General features: G+C 36.9%; 2 protein-coding genes across 4 annotated transcripts; one reads left to right on the top strand and one right to left on the bottom strand.

Annotated features, from left to right (window-relative positions):
• The first annotated feature begins 1,687 nt into the window (after positions 1-1,687).
• Positions 1,688-5,079, top strand: LOC121268212 (derlin-2.2-like). Of its 2 annotated transcripts, none has more exons than XM_041172365.1 (6): positions 1,688-1,973; positions 2,438-2,537; positions 3,447-3,661; positions 3,920-4,003; positions 4,218-4,271; positions 4,678-5,079. In XM_041172365.1, exons 1-6 carry the CDS (start codon positions 1,875-1,877, stop codon positions 4,858-4,860), a joined length of 735 nt encoding a protein of 244 aa, XP_041028299.1. In that variant the 5' UTR covers positions 1,688-1,874; the 3' UTR covers positions 4,861-5,079. The 2 variants fall into 2 exon arrangements, with proteins under 2 accessions (XP_041028299.1, XP_041028298.1); XM_041172364.1 differs by having other exon boundaries at positions 1,688-2,090.
• A 1,209-nt stretch (positions 5,080-6,288) lies between these two features.
• LOC121268211 (tobamovirus multiplication protein 1-like) lies at positions 6,289-18,420 on the bottom strand. Of its 2 annotated transcripts, none has more exons than XM_041172362.1 (12): positions 18,149-18,420; positions 17,825-18,016; positions 17,000-17,090; positions 16,855-16,907; positions 16,203-16,295; positions 15,996-16,067; positions 15,283-15,355; positions 15,078-15,123; positions 14,862-14,925; positions 7,952-8,005; positions 6,888-6,965; positions 6,289-6,801 (listed from the first exon to the last, which is right to left on the bottom strand). In XM_041172362.1, exons 2-12 carry the CDS (start codon positions 17,975-17,977, stop codon positions 6,709-6,711), a joined length of 870 nt encoding a protein of 289 aa, XP_041028296.1. In that variant the 5' UTR covers positions 17,978-18,016; positions 18,149-18,420; the 3' UTR covers positions 6,289-6,708. The 2 variants fall into 2 exon arrangements, with proteins under 2 accessions (XP_041028296.1, XP_041028295.1); XM_041172361.1 differs by having other exon boundaries at positions 18,240-18,419.
• Positions 18,421-25,593: the final 7,173 nt, after the last annotated feature.

Here is a 25,593-nt window from a genome sequence, read left to right as displayed (position 1 = left end):
TTATTTGTTATTGTATTCCTCTTAAACTAATTAAAATTTTCTACTTATCATGTATTGCAACTTATAAAAAAATCATATATGGTGTGAAAATGATGAATAAAATTTCTTTTAAAAAAATAGAGAATTTATAGCTTTTTTAATTTGGCCTTGATAGTATATTTTATACGAAAATTTATATTTACACTTATAGATCTTATATTTTATATCAAAAATGATATTTACCGTCATAAAGTGTATAAGTACTGAGTACTCTTTTTTTAAAAAAAATTAATACATATGAGAATTACATGAAAAAATTAAATTTTTAATAATAGATTCTACTATTTTTCAAAAAGAGTACACAACACTAGCACAACTCATGACTATATCTAGAATTACTCATTTTGTATTTTATTCACGTGAAGTTCACAAAATGTCTGAAAAAATGTCAGCACGAGCTTGTTGTATTTTTTCAAAAGATGTTTTAATTACAAAGAAATTTTATATAAATAAATTTATAAATTAATGTAACTTGATATTATATATTAGATTATGGGTGAGTTCGTTTGGTCCTAGGAGGTTTTATGGACCAGTCCGGATCTATTCGATCCAAGATTTTTCCACCCTAAACTGGACCGAACAACCTAAGGACCGGTCCAGTCCGGTCCGGTCCCATCCAGAATGGCCCGTCCAACTTTTTTTTTAATCGATTAATAAAAAAATTTATTTAAAATATTAAATTAAAATTAAGTGACTTATTAAATGAAAATTACATAATAAATTGTACAATTATTAATATATACTAATATTATATATTATAGTTATACATTAAAAAATATAATAATACATTGATCTAAATATATATAGTTATAGACTTAGTACCAATACTATAACTAATAACTATACTAGTATTATTACTAATATACTATATGTTAGTGATAAATTGGTAATGCACTATTAATACTATATTAAATAATTTGTGATATATTAATAATTAATTATATACAATGATTTATATAAATAATAAAATATATTTATATTTTTTTAAATTTTCATTTGGTCCTGTCCGGGGTGAAAAATCCTTGGATTGGGGACCAGACCGAATTCTATATAATTTGGACCGGATCGGATTAATTCGGTCTGGTTGGTTTCTCTGGACCAACCGGCCGAATCTCACCTTTATATTAGATATTAAATCTATTTTTATTATAAAGTAGAACGTATTATATAAAATCATATAAAATTATAAATTTAATCTTATAAAATTTTTTTATAGCTGTAAAATTTATTCAAATTCAAGATAAAAGATTGTGAGAGAATGAACACACTTGGGACATAAAAAGGCCGAAGGCCCATTCTTACTCCTTTAGATTAGGTTTGGATTGAGAAATACTCTAATCTAATTTTATCATTATAATTTTCATAAATTTTTATATAAAATATAATAAATAATTTAATTTTTTTAAATTTTAAAATAATATTAATATTAAAAAATAATATTAGAACAATATTTTATTTTGGTTTTAATTTTCATTTTAAACTCGTTTCTTCTTTTCTCAACTAAATTGGCCGCCGTATGATAGCTGGCGAATTTCAGGCCTCGGAGTCTCGGACCAATTGTTTAACAAAGCAGTTTATTGGTACGTGCTTAACACGCGTTTGCTGATTCGGCTCCTCTAGTCATCACAGATAAATCCAAGACAGGGAGAGTAGTCCATTAGGTCCCAGGCGCTCCTTTCTCTCCTTCGTCTCGCTCTCTCCATGTTTCCATTATTCCATATGCCCAAACCCAAAAGCTCCTGAGTTCCCGATTATTGATTGCATTATATCGGTAATCTCAGAACATTTCGTCGTGAAAATTTTGATCAGAAATTGGGAGTGGGGATTATTTTAAAATGGCTCAGGCAGTCGAGGAATGGTATAAGCAGATGCCTGTCATCACCCGCTCGTATCTCACAGCCGTTATTGTCACCACCGTCGGTTGCTCCCTCGACGTATCTCTCTCTCTCTCTCTCTCTCTCTCTCTCTCTATCTTTCTTTTCCTTCAAGCTTTCTGTTATGATGCTGAGGGTAACTATCATAACACTTTCTTTCTCTTGGAAGGTCTCAAGGTACTGAAGTTGTTTGGGTCATTTTCTTTCTCTCTTTTGTATAGGAATTTTTCCCTTTTTTTCTTGGGCTGATGGGGTTGTATGGCTTGGTTCTGGGTTTATTCAAAATGATGAAATTTCTGGTTCTACTCCTTGCTTCCCAATTGGGTTGTGGCCAATTTTTCATTCCGGGACCTCTTGGATGATCTGAATGATCAACTAGAAGATGTGTAATTGATACCTATCCATTTTATAGTGCCACTGGGTTTGATTGTTTATGTTGTTTTAATTGAATCTTTTTTTAATTCCGGGAAGTTTTGGCTTTTCCTTCTGAGTTTTTAGTTGGGTTTCGTTTTAAAATTTTGCAGATAATATCACCATATAAGCTGTACTTGAATCCAGTGCTAGTGGTCAAGCAATATCAGTTCTGGCGCCTCATCACCAATTTCTTGTACTTCCGGAAGATGGGTAACTCTTTTCAGCTTCAATCTTTCAATGATTAATCTCGATAATTAAATTATATTGTTTTCAATTTAGGTTTTCATACTATTTTATATGACGAGGATGAAGCTGCAAGATCCTATCCAAGAGAAGAAATCTTGAAAGAATGTTTATTAGTTGAACTTGTTTGCCGTAAACGCTATGGCTGTGGTCCGTGAACAATTATTTTTAGCAACTTAACTCCAGTCACGTAACCATATGATAATGTAAGAATCCTGCATTGGGTACTCATCTGCGTATCCGTTATTATCTCCACATGAACACGCCCACAGACACGTGAATTCTCAATTAGATATTAGTGATAAGTTTTCAATTTGATAACCACAGTGGGTTAATTCAATCCTCTTCTGATGCATTATGTGGTGGCATGTAGTTGGCCATTTTGATCAGTCTTGGTGATTTTTTTCCCTTGGTTCTTTAATCCTTAATATATTCCTTCCTTTTAAAGTTCTCCTTAAGAAAATTTTGTAATTTTTTTTACTTGAAGCGGGAATCTATAGGCAAAGTGGCAATGTGCCTGGGTTGTAATTGTTTTTAACTTTGAGAAGCTGGATTGGCAGCTCAAGTTTTAATTGAAGATTTAGCATACTGTAAACAAACTGCTGCAGATTTTGACATGATGGGCTTCTGCCATCAGGCACCCTCTTCACTTCCCCTAATGATCTCTCTGAATACAATAATATGTTTATGTTTTCTGCTGTCCAATGAATCATTGATGCTATTAATTTGTCGCAGTCAGATTATACATACATTGTCCTGATGAATTTATTTTAACGTGTTTGTTTCCAACAGTAGGTTGGTTGTTTGAAATCTGATTGAGGCCTTGTAATAAACAATTTCTGTCATTTTAACATGATTTTTAACTTGTTACTGCAGACTTGGACTTTATGTTTCATATGTTCTTTCTTGCTCGATACTGCAAGCTCCTTGAAGAGAACTCATTCAGGGGAAGGACGGCTGATTTCTTTTACATGCTGTTATTTGGTGCCACTGTTTTAACTGGAATTGTTCTTATTGGGGGCACGATACCTTATTTGTCAGAGTCCTTTGCAAAAATTATATTCCTTAGCAATTCATTGACATTCATGATGGTTAGTTCTTTTAATTTGGTTTTATCATATTTATCAAAAAAATTGTCTAATCATATGGTTGCTACTCTTACTAGAACTACTAGTAATTTTTGTTTATAGGAATGCTATCTAACAGTCATGGTAGGATGGAAATTATTATTGACATTTTCTTTCATTAGCTTTCTTCCTTGTTTGATAAGTTTAGTGATTCATGTCTCAAATTAGGCCAAAGGGATTGTACTTTTTCAAATAGCTTTGTCACTCTTACCTATTTTACAGGTCTATGTGTGGAGCAAGCAAAATCCTTTCATACATATGAGTTTCTTGGGCCTTTTTACTTTCACAGCGGCTTATCTACCATGGGTGAGTAAGCTTTGATAACTTATCACATTATCGTGTTGAATTAAGATCGTTCTGAAATTTAAAATTAAAATGGTTCCAATGCTATGTATTTTGTTGCTCATTCATTATTCAATATTAATCTGAGACAGGCTATTTCATTATAAGGTTCTTTACTGTAGTTAACCTTTTCCTACCTAATTAAGTTTGTAATGCTTTTTCCCTTGTTTTCCTGCAGGTTCTTTTGGGATTCTCTGTTCTTGTTGGTGCTAGTGCATGGGTGGATCTACTGGTGAGAATCTGCACTGAAGCTGAAATATCAAATTTATATGCCTACTCTAAAAATGTAGCAAAGCCTTGCCTTAACATTGGCATGAACTGCTAGATGTCTAGTTTCCCTCTCTAATTTTGTTTTCTCCTAATGAATCGCTTACATAATGGAAGAAGCCTAGACCTTAGTGGAGAATTAGATGGCTGCTGGGACCTTGTCTAAAATCACTATAATCCGTAGGTGGATGAATTGGAGCCAATTTTGTAAGGATGAAAAAACCCAGAGGTTTCCTTGTGATATGTTGCTTCGCATATTATCTTTGGTTAATATATAGACTCCATTTATCACCCCTTTATCTGCATCTTTAAACTCCCTCCCCCCCTTCTGGCCTTTCTACGTTGAACTTTTTTTCTTTTTCCTTTTTCAGGGAATGATTGCTGGTCATGCCTACTATTTTCTTGAAGATGTGTATCCACAAATGACAGATCGCCGGCCTTTAAGAACTCCATCATTTATTAAAGCTCTATTTGCAGATGAGCATGTTGTTGTGGCACGGCCTGCAAATGTGCAATTTGCTCCACCACCTGCAGATGATGTTCTCCAAGGTTGATCATGACTGCTAAATTTATGGTGGCTAGCCCTCAGGGTATTGATCTGGGATTCGAAATGGCAAGCATCAATTGGAAGATAGATGGTGGGCTCTGTAATATATTGAACAGTTGAACTTATATGCTAATTGCTTTTGTGCATTTGGTCAATTGAAGGTTTAGCAAACATACCATGAAAGGTTTTTGCCAAAATTACACAAAATTTTCATGTTTCTGTTGCCTGTTTTGATTTGTCATGCTGTTTCCATTTCTTTTTCTGGAAGTCTGGGTTTCATTTCCGGTTAATTTGTTCAACCAAAACAGGAAAGTATTAATTCAGTTTCTGGTTATTGTTCTTTTACAGTCTGCTCCTGAAGATAAATAGTCAAGAGGAAATCCATGATAACTTGTCGGATTTGCTTTTTCATTCATTTTCTCTTTTTATGTCGGATTGAATGATCTGGTTGTTCTAGATTGAGCCCACGCGCACACATAACCAGAATTGGCACATAAAAGGAGACGAGAAAAAACATTCTTTGAACGGGAGCATTATGTTGCTGAAATTGGGAAATATGAACTTTATCTTTCCTCTGCTGCCTCACAGTAGTTTCTCCTGTATAAACTTACTACTTTTATTTTAACAATTTTCCTTTTCAATTACGATAATTAACATTTTAAGTGATTTTATAAATAAATTACTTGAATAAAAAACATTCAAAATGCGATACATCAACCGTTATGAGTTCGTCGTGATTAAAAATGATAAAATTTAGAATGAATACACGCATTCTCAATTTTTTATTTTTTCCCCTCACTACCCGTAGTCCAGGCACCAAGAATTAAACATTAGAAAAATTCTTCTCATCAGTCACTATTTACCATTCCACATCTCACATTCTATGAAAAATACTCATATACCTTATAAAAAGTTATAGATATGGAATGTGTAATGTAAACAGTTGCTAATTTGTAACAAAACTCACAAGCATACATTCTACACACTCCCTCACAGATTGGGAAGAGAGGGCAGAGACGAGGGATTACATTTCACCGATGGAAGTTGTGCGTTTCCTTTAAATAGTTCAGATATTCCAATTCTTTTCGGGCATTCAGGCTCCTTTTATACATCTTACATGCTGGAAACATGTGATTTAGGCTACAAATTCTAATCAATCTTGAGTATATATAATATGTTTGATCTCAAAGACTCAGATTTGATCCGAAATACAAATTTGTTACATTTGAATAGTGAGGTATTCTTGAATATTTTATAAATAATAGTAAGATGTAGGTAAAAAATAATAATAAAATAATAAATAGTAATAAAGTAGTTTGTCCAAAGAGGGATTCATTGATAGAGTCCACGTCCACCTCCACCACTCAACTCAACAGTAAAATTTGAACTTTATGGTGCAACCAGAGATGGCTTCCCTACCTGAACATATATAATGTGAAATGTAATATAGGGAGAGAAATTAATATATACTTTTAAAAATTTGTTCGGCAGACACCATGAGATTTGAAGGCCAACCACATACTAAATTGAGACCTACAGCATCAAAACTCCAAAAACTAAATGGGACCAAAATATCACATCCGGTTCTTGAATTCATGACCCAAGGAAAATTGAAGAAATGATTCCCCCCCAAAAAAGGGAAAAAGCTTTGTAATAATATACAAGGAAAGGGAAAAAAAAAAAAAAAAAAAAAAGAATTGCCGGCATCATGAGCCATACCAGAATGCTACACATCTGGATTTTTCATTTTCTTGGCTCTCGTTCTACTGCTCAACTCTTGTAGGAACTAACTCAATAAGAAAAATCATTTTTGATGGGGCAAATGAACACCGAGATCCAAGATGATGAACCGTTATCAACGGATGGGATGATATTGAGCTGATATTCTCTTGGGAGGCAACTTCCGCAGGATGTAGAGGACTAGAGCCGAAGGCAGGATCTCGACCAACTGTTTGAACCACAAAATTTCCCAAATTTAGATAGAAAAAAAAAAGAAAAAGGAAGAGGTTATCAAAATAAGAAGCTTGCTACTACCATGTAGTAGATCAAGTTCAAAACGGGATGATCCAAGACATCAAGTGATGCATCTGAATCAAATGCAGATAAAACGACCTGCATTTTGTGATTGAAGTTAGAAGCACATTTATACTCAAGGTAGCAACAACGGGTACAAAACGTATATAAACAAGTTTATAATCTTATAATTGTCCTCATTTCATTAAAACAAACAATTACAATAGAGAAATGTCTCAAGTTCATTTGTGCCTAGATAAAGTTTCAGGAGCTGATACGATGACCAGTCTAGATCAGCTAGGTATCCTTGCACTCACATCCTACAATATTATCTAGTCAATTTCAGATTGAACCTGGAAAATCAACAGTAAAATGTTACTTCAGCACATCCTACAGGCTTAATCAAAGCCAGATGTTATATGCTCATGCCCTAAAATTGTTAATACACATACCGTCTTATTAAGGTTTGCTTTATGCAAAATAAATAAAAGTTAACTCTCAGTTTCTAAGTCAAATGATGCTACTATTTTGCTTCACCTAGAAGCATCCGTTTCCAATTAATACCTTTCTTTCATTTAATCCATCTCGATATCCTCATATAAAATGCTTTAGAAATTACGAAATAGGATTCAAAATTCCAATTTCCAATTATTAAGAACAAATTTGAGAGTTGGTGTCATAGACATATCACATCAAAATAGAGAAGCTACTAGACTACTAGTGTCTGTAGAAACACAATAGGGAACAAATACAATAGATGTACCTATTAAGGTTTTGAGATTTGCAGAAAAATTGCATGCTGTTTCAAAAATATCAAATGCAGCACGCCAGTTCATAAAAATAATTTCTTATCCAGTCAGTTCGAAATTTTCGACTCTGTATTTTTATCTTTTTTCTAGATAAATGTAACCGTTGCAACTCTTTGGATTTAGAACCAAAACAAGATTTAAATAATAACAGGTTCGATGATGTACACTGTCGTGCATGAGAGAGGCAGAAAGAGTTGTCGTTTTCCATAGCACTATAATTTCATGTATTCTGAAGTCCTAAAGAAAAGAAGTGCAAAAAATTGTTTTGATACTCACGACAAAGCATCTGATAAGAAAGCAGGTGAAACATATGGCTGTAACAGATCCAACCTGCAATAACAAAAAAGGGGCACAATTGATGTTAATAAAATCTAGTTCGAATTGAAATACTGTTTTTTGCTGGGGGGAGTTACATAGTAGAAACTTAAAAGGATCTACTTTGGAGGCAAGGACAACTAGACAAAACACCACCCAACCAGATAATTCAATTATTTATCATTCAACTTTGATAAAGTAGCAATACACCACTACTGTAGTGACAAGAAAGATCCATTAAGAAAAGCTCAAGAGAAGTCATGTTTCATTATAATGAAATATGCACTAGTCATTTTTATGCATCTGATGTACTACTTTTTTTTTTTTTTTTTTTTTTTTTTTTATAAGTAATCAAAGATATATTCATAGAGATAGGCAAAGTCCAAGTACACAAGATGGTATACAAGAGATAAGACCTATCTAGGTTGAAGTAAGGGAAACTAGAAAGTCATATTTTTTTTTTTAATTTTTTTAAATGTCGGGGAACCTCTCCAAGGCATAAAATCATGAAAATTCAGGCCATTAAAATCTAAAGCAATGGCCCATAGAAATAAAGTACGAAAAAATAGCGTTCAAAGTTCCTCCGGAGACCACTCTTTGTTTTCGAAAGTCCAATCGTTGCGCTCTTGCCATATACACCACATAATACAGATCGGGATCATATTCCACACCGCCTTGATTTGTTGAACTCCACTCGGAAGTGTCCAGCCAGCCAATAGATCTACCACCGTTGCAGGCATAACAAAGGCTAACTCTATCCGGCTAAAGACTTCGACCCACAAGGCTCTAGTAGTCTCGCAATGTAGCAAGAGGTGTTCCACTGTCTTGCCAGATCTCTTGCACATGCAACACCAATCTAGTATAACTAATCGGCGCTTCCTCAGCACTTCCTCAAATTGTCGGTAGTCAGAATCTTCTCCAACGCTGCTGTCCAAGTAAAGAAGATCACTTTCGGAGGCGCCTTATTTCTCCAGATTCTCCTCCATGGGAACAGGATGTTTGCAACTTGGGAAAGGGACTTATAAAATGATCGAACTGAGAAAATGCTGAATACTCGGCTTGCTATCTACTTGGCTTCACAGAATAAAGAAGGCTGAAAAAAGCCTCAAAGATGTCCACTTCCCAATCTCGCGCCGCTCTACTAATTGTGACGTTCCACTGCACTTGGTCCCCTGTTAGAAGCATAAGGTCCTCTATTGAAACTTCTCGGTTGCATGCCAACTGAAAAATAGCTCGAAATATATCCTTTAGGGCCTCATTCCCACACCATATGTCCCTCCAAAACTTAATGCGAGAACCCCTCACCAACACCAATTTAGAATAGCTACTAAAATCCCCCCCTAATGTGTTTCCAAACTCCCACACCTCTAGCCCCGTACACCTCTTCAGTACACCAGTCCCCCACATGCTTCTATATTTACAATCAATCACCAGCTTCTGTAAGGCTTTTGTCTCCTTATTATACCTCCATAACCACTTCCCAAGCAGGACCCGATTGAAAGTTCTCAGATTTTTTATACCCAAACCACCAGACGAGAGTGGTGTACACACCTTATCCCAGTTGACCAGGTGAAATTTGAATTCATCCCCTATCCCACCCCATAGGAAATCACGGTACAATTTATCAATCTGAGCCGCTACCCTGGCAGGCAACTGAAACAAAGATAGGAAGTATGTAGGTAAGTTAGAAAGGGTACCCTTGATAAGAGTCAAATGACCACCTTTCGACAAATACAATCTTTTCTACCCTGTCAATTTCCTTCCTATCTTCTCTATGACTGAATCCCATATGGATGAGCCCTTGCTGCAGCCCCCAATGGCAATCCCAGGTAGGTAATAGGAAGAGAGGCTACCTTGCACCCAAGAATACTAGCTAGCTACCTAGTATTACTCACGTTCCCCACTGGCACTAATTCTGACTTGTCAAAATTCACTTTCAAGCTTGACGCTGCTTTGAAGCATAGTAACAAAGCCTTCAATGCCCTCAACTGGTTTCAATCTGCCTCACAGAATATGAGCGTATCATATGCAAAAAGTAAATGAGACAAATTAATAATGCCCCTATTGGGATAACCAATCAGAAATCCAGTCACAAACCCATGCGTAACCGTCGCCGATGTCATCCTACTTAAAGCCTCCATAATGATAACAAAGAGAAGTGGAGACGGATCTCCTTGCCTTAGACCTCGAGAGTTGCTGAAGAAGCCGGTAGGACAACCATCAATCAATACTGAGAATCTGGCTATAGCAATGCACCAACTAATCCAAGTACGCCACCTAGGCCCAAAGCCGCATTTCCCAACAAATACAAGAGGAAATCCCAATTGACATGGTCGTATGCCTTCTCCATATCTAACTTGCAAATAATACCTGTGGAGCCCAGCCTTTAATCTGTTATCCAGGCCCTCGATCGCTATAAGGACTGAATCCAAAATTTGTCGCCCCCCTAACAAGTGCATTTTGTGGTTTTGAAATGATCTTGCCCAAAACTGCCCCTAGTCTGTTAGCAAGAACCTTGGATATAATTTTATACACCCCATTCACAAAGCTAATGGGTCGAAAATCCTTAACCTCCACCGCTCCAGTCTTTTTTGGAATCAAGGCAATAAAAGTAGCATTTAAGCTTTTCTCAAACTTTTCAACAAGGATACTTCCTGATACACATTCATAATATCCACTTTCACCACCTCCAAGCAAAATTAGAAGAAACTCATCGAGAAACCATTTGGGCCTGGAGTTTTATCTTTACTCATGCGTCTAACTCCATCATATACTTCCTCCTCCTCAAAAGGCCTCTCCAACCAAGAGGCTTCCTGAGGCTCAATAGTGTCAAAAACAAGATCATCCAGCTTTAGCCTCCATCCCTCACGTTCTGTTAGCAGTTGTTCATAGAAATCTACCGCATGGTCATGAATCAAAGGGCCCTCCTTACATTCCATACCATTAATGTTCAGCATTTCGATGGTATTAGTTCTTCTATGAGAGTTACCAACTCTATGGAAGAACTTAGTACTCCAGTCCCCTTCTTTCACCCACAAAGCTCTTGACTTCTGGTTCCAAGAAATCTCCTCTAGAGATAGTATTCTTTCTAATTCTGCAACCAACTCTGACTTGCGCAATAGCTCATCCGGTAAAAGGGCTCTAGCCTCCAGTATCTGTTCAAACTGTTGTAACTCCTCCACCATGAATTTTTTACGCTCCCCTATATCTCCAAAAGATTGTGAATTCCAAAGTTTAAGGTCATTTTTCAAAGCTTTTAACTTACAAGTTAGGATGTATGAGGGGTTACTATGGAATTGATAAGAAGACCACAATTGCCTAACCTTATCCACAAAGCCTTTACTTTTCAACCACATGTTTTCAAACTTAAAGTATCGACGCCCACTTCGAATGCCACCACAATCCAACAATATAGGAAAATGGTCCGAGCAAAGACGTAGCAACCTCTTCTGACACACTTCCGGATAATGCACCTCCTACTCCGGTGAAATTAAGAATCTGTCTAGCCGGGACCATGTCTGATTATTAGACCAAGTGAAGGAACTCCCTAGTAGAGAAATATCCAGCAGGTTTAAGTCAAAAATACAATCTGAGAACTCTGTCATTGCTGGGCGCAACCTACTCTCACCCGATCATTCACTAGGAAATCTGATTACATTAAAATCCCCTCTTATACACCAAAGAAGCTCCCACCAGCTATGTAACCCAACAAGTTCTTCCCATAGGAAACGTATCGTTGTCTACATTTGGGCCGTAAAAACTTGCAAAAGCCCACACAAAATTATCTGTCACTCTTAAAAGAGCATGTCACTGTATACTCCCCCACAAACTCCTCCATTTTCTCAACAACTATTTTATCCCACATCACTAGGATTCCACCCGAAGCCCCATTCAAAGCTAGATAAGCCCAATCTGCGTAAGTGCAACTCCAAATACTTCGAATTAATTTTCTAAAAACACTTTGCAATTTAGTTTCTTGTAAACATACGATATCCCCCCTCCATTCTCGCAACAAGTTTTTTATGCGAAGCCGCTTATTCGCCTCATTTAACCCGCGGACGTTCCAAGACACAATTTTCGGTTTCATAAAGGATAAGCAAGCCCCTTCCATTTGCATCTTTCGCGGCTTGAGTTTCCTTCATAATTTAAAGACCAAGTTAGGTGCTTGAGCTCCCGCTTTTTTTTTTACCCTGATTTCTTAGACTGCATATGACCCGCTTCAATTGCAGTAAGTAAAGCCATAAACTGCTCTTCGTAGCTCGCACATTCCATGCCTATCCAGTGATGCAAATCCTTCACCTTTTGAAACACCCAATCCGAAGCATTCGACTCATTTGGTAGCAAACGGTTTAACAAGATAGGCTCCCCTTCATTGGAAGCCCACTACAGATTAGGAGTCACCCCCCTTTCTTCCTCCCCAAATAAATTCCTGCCCTCCCATTCAACCATAACATTACTAGTGGGAGATTGAGTCTTAGGGACCATCATTACCTCACTTTGATAAAACCCATCATCAATCACCTCCGCCCCTGCACCTGGAACTTGAGCTTCAAAACTGAGACTTCCCGCCACTATACAATCAAGGTGATCCTCGGGATGGCCATGGGCCTCCGTCTGGGGAGGAGACCCTCCCACCATGTATATCGGTGCCTTCTGGCTGGCTGAAGCTGCAACAGCATCACATAGTGGCGGAGACTCCACCTCCTCCACCATCGGCACTTTCTGGCTTACTGTAAGCCCCCCCATCGCAAGCATCTCTTCACAGGAAGAGACCTTACAGATCTGATCCTCTGCTAATGGCAAAGGCACCGCAAGCGTTTCTATGGCCGTCACTTTACCGACAACCATCAGGGAGCCTTGAAATGGACCTTGAGACCTTTCACGCACTTCCTTAGTATGTGGATGCTCAATCAAACCAGAATTCGGCAACATAGCCTCTGTCGGAGGTGTCGCCGCCTTCGTAGGGACCACCTGGCTCTTTGCAGGCGATGGTGGCTGAGGCCCACCCGTTGAAGGGCTTGAGGCAGACGATACACGTCTCCTCCAAACAGACCTCGTCAGTTTTGGTTGAAACCGAGACCCAACTTCAATACCAGGGCCCATTTCCCGGTTTCTTCCTAAGGCCTGCGCATGGTTCCTGGGCCCATTCGGCTGGCCCATTGGCCCTACCATAGGCTAATGCTTTTGGCCATTCCCTAGGCCCACGCCCACGCCCACACCCACTCCCACCTCTTAATCTCTTTTAACGCACTGTTTTATAACATATAAGTTTGCCTTCAAATCTTCAACTTGTCTCTGCATCTCCATCACGACCCGCAGGAGGCTTTCCTTATTGAGACAGAAAATTTCTCTGTCAGCCCCCTCCAAGCTCTGACCCACTACCCCCTACTGAGGCCACGATGTCTCCAGACTACAACGGCGCCTCTCCTCTCTATCTGACAAGTTGATGGGATGGGTCCGAAGCCCTTGGTTTTTTTACAACATCCAGATACGATATTGGGGTTGAGCTGCCGACGTCATAACCACCATAGGGTCAGCTGCGAGGCTGGTCTCCCTCAAAACCTCCACCAGTTTTCTCCACCCCCTCCCATCTGATCCGCCCCCCCATTCTGAATTCCACCAACGACATGAATGCCCCTTGAGAGTTAACACACCTTTGGGCTATGAGGCCCCTGTCCCCATCTCTGTGAGCTGAATAAAACTCCCTCCTTCCCACCTTCAAGCAGACTTCCAACGCGTTGGTGAACCACCGTGCCGTGGCTAACTCCAAGTGAAGACTTCTCACCAACTTCCACCCCCTCTCTGTGATAGTCACCCATCGCCCATCTCTAGCTATCTCAAAAAGCTTACGAACGATAGCAACAGCATTCGGCATACTTGAATGCCTACTCAGACTTATAGTAAATCACTCACTCAACCTCCCATGAACAACATCACCAGCCAGAAACGAAAAAAAAAAAACAGAAAGAGTACAGAGAGAAAAAAGGAGGATGTATCACTCTGATGTACTACTAAACATATATTCATTATAAATGTATATCATCCAATGAATAGATCTAATAGTCTCGATTTCTGAGAAGAAGAATAGATACAATGCATGGCAATAGCCTATAATAAACCAAAACATTAAATATACAAAGGGGCACACAAAACAATTTCCATAGAAAGTCGTCCAATTGGGGTTGTTTCAAACTTGCAACCACCTAATTGATCGAATATCTTCTAAATGGACGATAATAGGGGTAGAGGTTCTTCAAACGGTACAGTTGTTAAATCTTAGCTATCAAAACCAGCATAAAGATGATCATCTGATCCCCTCATAGTCCTTGCAATATATATATGTAGATTCCATTCCACCTCACTTGTTCACTAACTTGCTCATGATAATAAGAAACTGTGTGTATAGATTAGTGAATTAATACTGATTGATCTTCCTGTGTACTTGACTGTCATAATTGCACTTTGAATGTTATTTTTGTTACTTTTCAAAAGAAAAAAAGAGGATTTGAACTGATTGATTGCAATAGAACACTTGTTATTGCTGATCCCACTGTAAACTACTAAATATACATACACAAATTGGAACCATATTCCGTCACGTTTACTCAAATTCAATCAAGTTTTATAGGATTTTTTTATGGGTTTTTACAAAAAATATCAAACACTGTTTCATACTAGATCTAAAAGAATATGATTGTCACCCTATGTACATGGAAATTGGTTATGTTCAGTTTCCCCAAAACATGCCAATAAGATATTCGACATACAAACATAATACCCAAAGAAAGAAGTGAAATTCTCACGGTAACAAATCTGGTAATCATGTTCACAGTCCATTAGACAAACTAGTGTGAACTGTGAAGGCAGCTACCTCATGAAGCTTCTTTCTTCTCCCTTTTGATTCGATTGGAAAGCGTCTCAACATGAAAAATAACCTATAAGCATTTTGCATGTCAATACAACAGCAAAAATGCAGATATAAAGCCCCAAAGACAGACACCAACAGGTACCAATAATTGAAAAGGTCACATGCACTGAACAGAAAATACTGAAAAGATCAGCATGATGCTGAACAGTGAACTCTCACCTTCCTCCATATAGCAAGAAACCCAATGCAGCTATAATTGATACCACTGGAAAAAAAAGCGTGTGATAAAATAAGCACAGCTGATCAAATGGAAGAAGCAATACCTAAAATGTACGACATGTATATTTAGGCGGCAAATGAGGTGTTAATCTGCAGGAAAATAGAACTTGTGAAAGTTGCAGCATAATTGGACACAGGGCCTAACCTGCAACAAATATCTTTCCAACGCATTCGACAATGCTGTTTTCATCAATCCAAAGGTATATCCAGATGCAAACCTGATGCCAAAGCCTCACTTTGGTTAGATTCTTTTTAAAATCAAGTAAAATATCTGAAGTGACCACAGTTTGGTTAGATTCTTTTTAAAATCAGGTAAAATATCTGAAGTGACCCTTAGGAGCTTGGTTGGGGCTGTTTTTGCTACAATAGCATGAATCCCGAAGATGAAATAAGAGGTATGGCATACGGGTATATGAAATGAAAGAAATTAAAAGAGCAGGAATCATTGGAAGTTGGGGGGTAGTCTGCCCATGTTTGACATAGCATAGGCTTCATTAGCAAGATGTTTGTGTAGACCCATAGAGTACAAAACGACTCCTTTTATCAGAAGAAAATATACAAGGTTAAAAAAAACCATGCAATCGAAAGGGAGAAAAAAACTGACAGAGAAGGAGAAGGAGGAGGAGAAGAAATGACAGATACAAGAACAAAAAAGAAAAAAACGGCAGTCATGATGGAACCACATGCAATCAAACATGCCATAACCAAAATGATATTCTTTTTTCTTTTTTTTTTGATAAAACAAAAGGATATTCTTAGAAGATTGTATTTCTGCAGCAGATTCCAGATATCACTGAGCTAATTGATACATCTATGATGCAACTCATGCAGAATCATAAAGTGAGCGATTGATCATACCTGTATAAAATACACTCCAGCATTAACTGAAATATAAAAAATCTTGAGCTTATCGGTCGGTAAACTTCTTGCCTGTCCATATGGTACCAAAAAGGTTAATATTTCCCCACACCCACAAAGTTCTACACCTCACTGGAGTGTAAAACTGGCCTTACACTCTGGTAGCAGAAATCCCATTTTGCAACAGAGAGAGGAACATTTACTTGCCTGGTGATATATCTCTGCCCAAAAAAGGACAAGGAGTGTGTATGTAGAGAAAAATAGAAGACCTGGAAGATCCAGTAAGACCGAAACTAGAACCTGGTTCAACATACACCAGCTCTATGTCAGTACACTATACTTGATGCTTGGAGAGAACATTATTTACTCCAACTAGTCTCATTTTTTTCCTTTTATATCTAAGCTCCCACCCAGCAAAGCAAGCAAATCATACAGCTTACATTATATCATGGAATCTTTTGAGAAGAAATCAATGTTGAGCTGAGTTGTTCTTACAGAACATTTCAGTTGAAACTAGGCAACTTTAGACCATGAAAGAGGTTGAGCTTTCTAAGAAAAATGTCCTGCACTTTCTATTTCTGAAAATGAAAAGGCAAATGAACATGCTTGTATCTTTTAACTAAGCTCAAGAGTGGAGCTGAGTTTAGTCATTTCCTCTACTATTGTTTGATACTTTTTAGAAACTATGTGGAGCGACACCATGTCTGACCAAAATAAGAAAAATTTGCAGATCATTCATATCCTGGAACTGTTACTGTACAAACTCAAAATCAATGTAAGTGTTACATAACATTAGATTGTTAGGTTAAAGGTTTTTTGAACTCCACAATGGCATTTCTTGAAACTTCAACAAACCAACCTTTGGATGCAATACAAATACTTGCTTGTGAAATCCAAATACAACTGCACGTACTGCAACATAAGAAAGGAAACCAAATAATGAAATAACATCCAAATGATAATGTATATCAACGATTCCAGCATCACCGGCCCAAAAATATTACCTCCATTTACAATGAAGTTCATAAGATGGAAAACTTTCTGTGTTGTCCAACCATATTCAGGCACTCTCAACTCAATCCTTACCAATTGAATCTGCACATCAAGAACACAGATACACAACTTCAGATATTCCCCTAAATACTTCAAACAAGTTTCCTGATCTTTCCAGGATAAAATGAAGCATATTTTTCCTCTAACTAATCAATTGGAGTCCAAATAATCGAGAATAGGGCATGACCTGAACAAAAACTCAAGATAAGTTAAGAACTAAATAACACGACCCAAAAATACCTATACAGAATTTTTTTTTTTTGATAAGTAATAAGTTATTTTATTGATATAAATACCTATACAGAATAATAATCACAAACTTTTTGGAAAATGAAATTATTCAACAAAATATGTTAAAATATTAACAAAAAGGATTATTTGTCCAATAATAAATTCAATAAAGCTGGAAAATTTAGGAATCCCACAACTAAAGGTGCTTGATGCAACTACTTTCTGCACAGCTAGCAGCCCATCAATAACGTCACTATCTCGTACACTCAACTTCTAACGATCCTTAAGCGGGTCAATGAAAGAAAGCAGACATTTATAACAGTTCATCCATCATTTTGTCCATCCCAAACCCACAAGAAAGAAAAAAGGAGAAAGGAGAAAGGAGAAAAATAAGCCATATAAAATCAGATAAATATTCCTAAAGCAAACGAATCTAGATACCAACTTCTCAAGAATTGAATCACAGAGAAGAATAAAATGGATACTATAAATTCACATACGTATATAGAGTTAGTTCAAGAGAGAGAAAAGGGAGGAAGGGGGACCAGAGCAACGGAAGAGACGAGGGCGTATGCAGCACATAGAGTGTAGAAGATCCCGTCCTGCCACCGAGTGGAGTCGTTGATCCCGTCCCACCAATTGGAAAAGAGAGCTCCCAGGTCCTCCACCGGCCTCAAGCCCAGCGGCATTCTCGTCATTCCTCCCTAGCTCGTAAAGCTCCTCGGAACGAACTTGTTCTACACGGAAAGGTCAAACACTAGTTTGAGAGAGAACTAGAAGCCCTCGAAAAAAAGAGAGACAAAAACTGCTGAGGGGCACAAATAAACACAAAATCAAACCGACAAACAGAGAGGGAGGGAAAGTTCTACCAGACAGTCACACACACAGAGAGAGAGAGAGAGAGAGAGAGAGCCGTGGGGCTTTTGGTTTTGGGGGAATTTGTTGTTTGGTCGCTCCCACCTAAGGTTCCACGGATGGGACGAGAAGGTCGAGTGGTGGTAGCTTTACATGGAAACGCTGCTGCTACTTCTACAGTTCTACCACACACACCCTTTACTTGTACACGCCTCCTCCACAAAACTACAACCCCTTTTTTGTACTTCTTGCACGATGCTTCTTCCGGTTGTACTTTTTTGTCAAAGGCTAGCTCCAGCTTCCATGTATGAATATTTAAATTTTAAATTAAGTTTAAAAGTAAAAACTGACAACAATTAGAAAATAGAATAAAAAATTAAAACAACTCTATTACAACCTATTTTGCAATCAATTAATACAATATTATCACTTTATTCAAAATAAATTTTAATTTTATAAAACTACCATTCATTTAATTTAGAGTTATATAAGTTAATCACTGTCCAAAAACAAATAATCCCAAAAACATAATTTATAAATACGAATAATTATAGTCTCATAGATAGATATACAAGGGTGTTTTTTATAATTTTAATACAGCTCTATTTTAAATAGATGTTATTTTTTTAAAATGTCCTCTATTTAAAATAAAGTTATGTCGTGTCTTAATGCATTGCCATGTTCACTTGACATGTTTAAAAAGATGCAAATGCCAACAATGCCCATGTTATATTAATTTCCATATTATAAAAATATGTTATTTGTTTTAAATTAAAGAAAAATATTAATAGAAAAAACCTTCTCCCTTCTCTCTAAACTCTCCCAAACTCAGATCTAACAAAAGGGGATGAGAGTTTCGGCTCCTCCCCCCTCTTTTTTCCTTCCGCCTCCCTTCTCTTTTGTCCATTTTATTTTCTGTGTAGTATTTTTTTTTTAGGCAAAATAAGGAAAAATTGTCGTTTGGGTCTTTCTAGCCATCGCCCTTCAACACGCTTCCCATCGAGACGATGTCAAGCCGCCAATCTTCAAGACTACCGAATCTGACATCTATCGGAGTGGAGCGTAGCTCGCACACACTAGAGGAAGTTCCGGACCTCGTCTGCGCATGGCCATCACGCGCCACCGATGAGCCTTCTGTCGACGCCACGCTCAGCTTCTCAAGATATCCTGACTCCGGGACTTCCAAGATTGACCGCTGGCTTTCCTCCTAGAATGACCAGTATCCTGCACATGCCACTATCGACGCTTTGTGCACTATTCATTCATTTTGTTTCAGTGTTTTTATTTTTGTTTGTTTGTTGTTCCGTTTCTTCATTTTTACCCGAGTAAGGTATTGAGCCTTTGGGTCGGATGTAATATGGGGCAAGAGTTGTTCGAGAAAGGCGGGCGATGCTACAACCGGTGGTCATACGGCCAGTACTCTTGCGTAGGTGCCGCTTACGTAGTGGAGGTTGTTTGTCTGTGCGTGAGCTGGGTGTTCATGCCATCGGGACTCGAGATGCCGATGCTTGCGGTAAGCATGACGTCCAGGTCCACACCAATACTTGTGGGTCCGTAGTTGTTAATGTGTTTTATTTGTAGTTTTATTTGTTATTAATAAAATAGAACTATACTATTGGATTTGGTGTGCATAGCAGTGTCCTGTAATCTTCCTCCTTGGGAGGACAGAGAAGGCCTTTAAGTTCTATTTTACAGAGCACTTTCTCTGTTATAAGTTTTTTTAGAAGTTAAGACAATGTCTGCCACAAATGAATTTGTGTGTGAGGAAGCTCTAGAGGTGATGCGTAATTTGGCTTATAGTCTGGATTTTTCATATATTAATAAATCACAGTTATAATTTCGGTTCATTAATAAAATGAGTCTGTTTCCATAAAAAATATATATATATTAATATTTTGAATCTGTTATCTTAAATCATATCGATTAATGCGACATATTTTAATGAGAAATAGTTGTTTTATTTTATTTTATTTTTCTAAACATTTACCGAAATAAAATAAAATATAATAGAGTTTAGGAGTTGGATTTATTTTAAGGTGGGAGTGATTAACGTAATTATATTGGTAGGTGCCAAAAAGAAAAACAGAAATACGGATGATTTTTTTTTTTGTTAGACGGCAACTAGATTTGATTAGAGAGAAAAAAAAGTTATTTTGCCTCCCAAGTATACCGTTTAAATGTACCGTTAGGATAAAAAATTTTATTTTTTTATTTAATAATTAAGAAAATAATTTTAAATATATTAATATATTTTTTTATTTTTAAAAAATATTTAAATATATTAAAAATATGAATAAAAAAAAAAAAACTTATAAAATTGTGGTCAATTTGAACTGTGCTACTTAAGCGGCAGCACCGCTCTTGATTATATGTGATTAAATTAAGGGAATATAATAGAGTTATGCTATTTTGCATAATTTTTATACACTTCATAAATATAATTAGTCAAAATAATTATTTTATATTAAAAAAATAATATAATTAATTATATTAATAAAATATATAAAAATAACTGCATATAAAATTTTTATACAGTGATAGGCACGTTTGAGACGTAAGAAGATGCCGCAAGAGATTCCTCCCTCCAATTGGGTCCACTGACAACTTGGTACGCCTGCTGGACTCCGACTCTTTCTGTAGGATTACTAGTGTTGTGCGACACGAAGTTTCTCCAAGTCCCTCCCAATATGGTGAATGTCGTTTAGCAAAAATCTATAAAATAATAATAATAATGATAATTTATATAATAATTCGTTTAGATAGTGAGATGAGATAAAATGAGATGTGATGATTTGAGATAAATTAAATAAAATATTATGAGAATATTATTATTATTTAAAAATTTAAAAAAAATAAATTATTTATTATATTATTATTATATTTTATGTATCCAAATAAGCCCCGAGTCTCAAATAGATAAATTTTATACAATCTTTTTGTAAAAAAAATAGATTTCATCGTGAAAACGTATAATTTTTTTTAAATGGGATCAATTTTATTATAAATAATTGTATTAAACTTGTTTATTTGAGATTTATACAAGAAAAAAAGTGTCATATTGGGCCATTAAAATAGCCCAAAGTCTCATTTTGTTACAGTGGCTAACTCTCAAAAAACATAAATTTTATGTTACTATTGTACTCTTTTGGTTGGCTTGTGTTTTGTTTTGGATATATTTAATCATGATTGAAAATATTTATTATTTATTTTACATACCCATGACATGACTAGGTTCTAAGCTTTGCAAATATGTGGTATGAAATTTAAATTGTAAATTTGAGTTGGTTTTCAAAAGTCTTACAAGGTTAATTATGATGTATTTTTTTTAATAGAATAATTAATTTGGAGAGGGTGATTGGAAATTTAGGCATATGATTTGAAATTTATTGCTCAAGACTAATATATGTAAGGGGATATCCTCCCACTTCACAAGCCCACTCGGCGCTCGGTTGGGAAGTAATGGACTTCACCTCGATACCTGGCCTTAGAGTCAAAACTTGCCCATAAAGTAAGTCGTCTGCAAGGGGAGATAAACAATGATGGTTGATGGGATGAACAGACCTGGCACTTGTAACGTCCCGGTCCCGCAGGGATTGAAGAGTTACTCCCTATAACTTAAAACTCACAATTCATCAATATATTTACAAACTCCAAAATATAAAGTCATCAGAATACTATAAAATCTCTTATTAAAATCTCCAATTCTCAAAAATCTTCTATCAGTAATCCACTATGCTTAAATAATCATCTCATCGATGCTCCATAATCCTGATCCTTAGATGGACTATTCAAAATCATCTGAAAACATATGGAGATAAGGGATGAGTTATCAATAACTCAGTAAGCATAGAACATATACTAGTGTGTAAACATGAGTATTTATAAAGTTCAAAATGCAGAACAAAATATTTTCTTTCAGATTGCAGAATCAGAATATCGTTTTCAAAATACAGCGTCAAAACATGTTATCAAAATATCAGAGCGAAAGTTCGAAAATATTTATAATCAAAATCCCTTTGGCATAACATAAATTGAAACATCACATCTTATCTTATCATATCAGAACAAATACCATGTTTAACCCTCGTGGTAAGATTGTGCAAACCCCGATAGCTAACCGAGTAGAAATAGAATGTGAATCTTCCCCTTATTAATTCTCGGAGTCCCGAGTGTGCACATAGGAAAGACCATGCAAAAAACCACTTTGTTTTCAAAGTGGGTGCACCAGAAACAGAAGAGTTGGTACAAACCCGAACAGAGGCCACGGTTTTACACCTGTGGTAAGGTCAGAACGGAACAGAAACAGAAACAAAATGTTATGCTAGAGGTTTTTCAGAAATCACATCAGATCATATCAGAGTACAGAAAATCTTCAGAACATAACAAAATCATATCACAACATAATTTATGTAAAAATTTCATATTTGCTCTTTTTTTCAAAGTTTAGAAACAGAATGTCAAAAACAAACTCTTGTCTCCACCGGTCATGACAGAAAATACTTTCTTTTTAAACAGAATCTTATGAGTAATGCAGAATAAATAACCGGGATGCTTCTAATTTATTTTCATAACCAAATATATATATTTTCCAAAAAATAAAGCTCAACTCATTTTATTTTAATGCAAAGTCTAGCATAGGAACCCCACTTACTTGGATTTCTTAGCTTTTTTTTTTTTTTTAGAATTTTCCTAAAAAATGTTGAACAATATTTAATCACCCTATAAAATAATCACATAATTTTCGTAAATTTTCAATCAAGCACGTATTTCGATATATAAGTCTAAACTTCTAAAATAACCAATTTAATTCCTCAAAATCTAAAATCTCATAACCTCAAATTATAAATCATCGCTTTCTAAAATTATCATTTTTTCACTTAATAACTCCGACTAAAACATTAATATTAACTAATATAATTTTGTACTATAACGTGAGACAAAAACTCGTATAGAATACTAAAATATTTATTGAAAACGACGTAGCCTCATGGAAAGACATGTCCTACCGAAAACACTTGTTCAGGAAACAATTGGCTAAAAGGGTAAAACTGTAATTATAACTCAAGATATTTACTAAACCTACCGAAGTTTACGGAAACTAAACACTTATACTAGGCAGCGTCGTTGTGCTTAGAGAGTAACGGAGGACTTACCGTGAGGGAAGGTGTGCGGCGCTGGGTGCGGTGGAAGGTGGTGAACTCGGCGGAGCACTAGGAAAGAGAGAGAACAATACGGTGAGAGAGATGACAGAGAGAGAGAGAGCGAGGGCAGCACGAACGTGTTTGCGGTAGCTTGGCCAGGTTGTTTTCGGTGGAAGCTTGCGGTGGTGAAGGTCATGCAGGGGTTGATCAGGGGGTTGAGAACGTGGAGGCTAGGCTTCTAGGGAGGTGATGGCGGGGAGGATAGGGAGTTGTCCGTGGTACAACTACTCTGTTTCGAGGAGCAAAAACATGAGAATTTCGTGGTTTGCAACGGAGGCTACGGGAGGCGTTGGGTGGCGGCTTCGTGTGGTTGGGCACGGTGGCTTACGGTTTCACAAGGGGTTGGGCAAAGGCGAGAGGCTTCAGTCGTGCAGGGGGAAACTCGCACGGGGGTGGTTTCCGTTCGGTTGAGCGCATACGGGCGTGGGCTTTTGTGATGGTGAGGTTGTGCAACTAGGCTGCAGACAAGGTCTAACGCCGTGGGTGTGGAGGTTGTGGAGGGTGGCAGCTTGTGGTGGATGATGGTTTGTGGATAGAGCTGCTTCTGTGCAAGCGTGGTTGGAGATTGTCGTGGGAGTTTTTGCGGCAGCTATAGGCTTGGTAACTAACATGTAGGTACGTGTATATATATTTATTTATTGGCGATGGAAAAACCCTAGAGAAATAAGGGAGACGTGTGTGGGAGTGAAATCGTGTGGGTGAGGAAAAAGGATGGGCTACTACGAAGAGCCTAGCTTGGGAATTACAATGGCAAGAGGGTTGTGCAGTGTGCGTGAAATGTGTAACGCAATATATATATAGTAAAACAAAAAGAAAATCCTAGGAAGGAACAAATGGAGAACAATGCAAGAAAGACGTGCATGAGAAGAAAACAAGTGCGTGGTGTGCATGGCATGGAGACTAAAGAGATTTTCACGGCTTGCATTTTGAATGGGACTTTTTCCTTTAAAAAAATTTGGATCTCGATTAAATTCTAAAAAAATATATATAACTTGTCCCACTAATTTTCAGTCTAATAAAAACTTCACCTAATTCAACGTATTTAAAGATTTAAACCTACTCGAAAAAACTCAAAAATTATTCAATATCCATCAAAATAATATAAACAATTTGAGCTCGTAGTCTATTCCAACAATAATTGCAATTTCAAGTGGGCTTCTTCGAACACGAATTCCTTGCTTGGCCCGAGTGTTACAGCACTGCTCAGCTACACCCTGCTCATGGGGACTCGTACAGGGCAGAGCAGGAAAGACGAATGACCTTTGATCTTCTGATATGGGAACATCGACGGACAACCAAAGATACCAGCAAAGTAAGACAAATCAGGGAATCACACCACATTAATGACACAACTATCCGTGTTACACGCTACATTAATTACCCCATCGCAGAGGCACACCGCATTAAAAAACTTTGACAAAAGGAACAATAAAAAAGGACATTGACTCCATGGGGGCAGACACGATCTGTCCTCCCTATACTCCCGATATAAATAGCAATTTCTAGGTACGAAAAAACTTTCTGATCTATAGACTCTCTCATTATTTACAAACTTTCAAAATACTTTACGGACTTAAACATCGGAGACACCCCGTCCCAAAGCTATCCTCTCCCAGTTTCCTTCTTCTTCGTTTTTGCAGACCCAACTTTGAAGACATGAGTTGCTACAACTTAACTCAAAGACGTAATTAACAATATACATAACCAATGCAAGGGTACACTAATCATAAAGAACTAATAGAAAATATGTAATGAAATATAAAATTCTAAAGAATTTTGTATATAATGTGGTCAGCCACCCAAAGGGGTGTAAAATGTTGGATTACTTCCACGAGAGCCACCAACTATGTTAACATGTGGAATATAAGCAACATGAACGACCACGGGCTGGCTCGGTCCATCCGCAGTCGCCTCTTGTGGGCTATATTCACAATGAACCCAAAAATGGTTTGGGCCACCCTCTGTAGACATGGACTGGACGGACAACTCTCAAGAACTTGTAGCCACCACCAAAGTGCCAAAGTGGTGTAGATGCCGGGTGGTCCGACCAGAAGGACGGTGGACAGCCCGCATAACTCCCTATCATAAACAATAAGAGTAATGTAAATATAGTTTTAGAAAATACAAACTCACGTCTATAAGAGTTAAAAAAATAGAATTAATTATTAAAAACTAATTTTTTTATATAAATTTTATGTTAATCTATTTTTTTTAAAAGAGTATACAATAATTAAATAGGTAAAACTACGGATATTATT

This window comes from Juglans microcarpa x Juglans regia, chromosome 5S (genome assembly GCF_004785595.1).
Source record: "Juglans microcarpa x Juglans regia isolate MS1-56 chromosome 5S, Jm3101_v1.0, whole genome shotgun sequence".
NCBI lineage: Eukaryota > Viridiplantae > Streptophyta > Magnoliopsida > Fagales > Juglandaceae > Juglans > Juglans microcarpa x Juglans regia.
Note: the sequence above shows the minus strand (reverse complement) of the source record. Positions and strands in the feature narration are given on the sequence as shown.

Coding starts and splice junctions, on each gene's coding strand:
- LOC121268212 (XM_041172364.1), top strand. CDS start 1,875: ATGGCTCAGGCAGTCGAGGAATGGTATAAGCAGATGCCTGTCATCACC. Junction 2,091..2,437: donor TTCTCTTGGAAGGTCTCAAG/GTACTGAAGTTG, acceptor AAAATTTTGCAG/ATAATATCACCATATAAGCT. Junction 4,272..4,677: donor GTGCATGGGTGGATCTACTG/GTGAGAATCTGC, acceptor TTCCTTTTTCAG/GGAATGATTGCTGGTCATGC.
- LOC121268211 (XM_041172362.1), bottom strand. CDS start 17,977: ATGACGAGAATGCCGCTGGGCTTGAGGCCGGTGGAGGACCTGGGAGCT. Junction 17,091..17,824: donor TCGTCTCTTCCGTTGCTCTG/GTCCCCCTTCCT, acceptor CTTGATGTGCAG/ATTCAATTGGTAAGGATTGA. Junction 6,802..6,887: donor TGAACTTGATCTACTACATG/GTAGTAGCAAGC, acceptor TGGTTCAAACAG/TTGGTCGAGATCCTGCCTTC.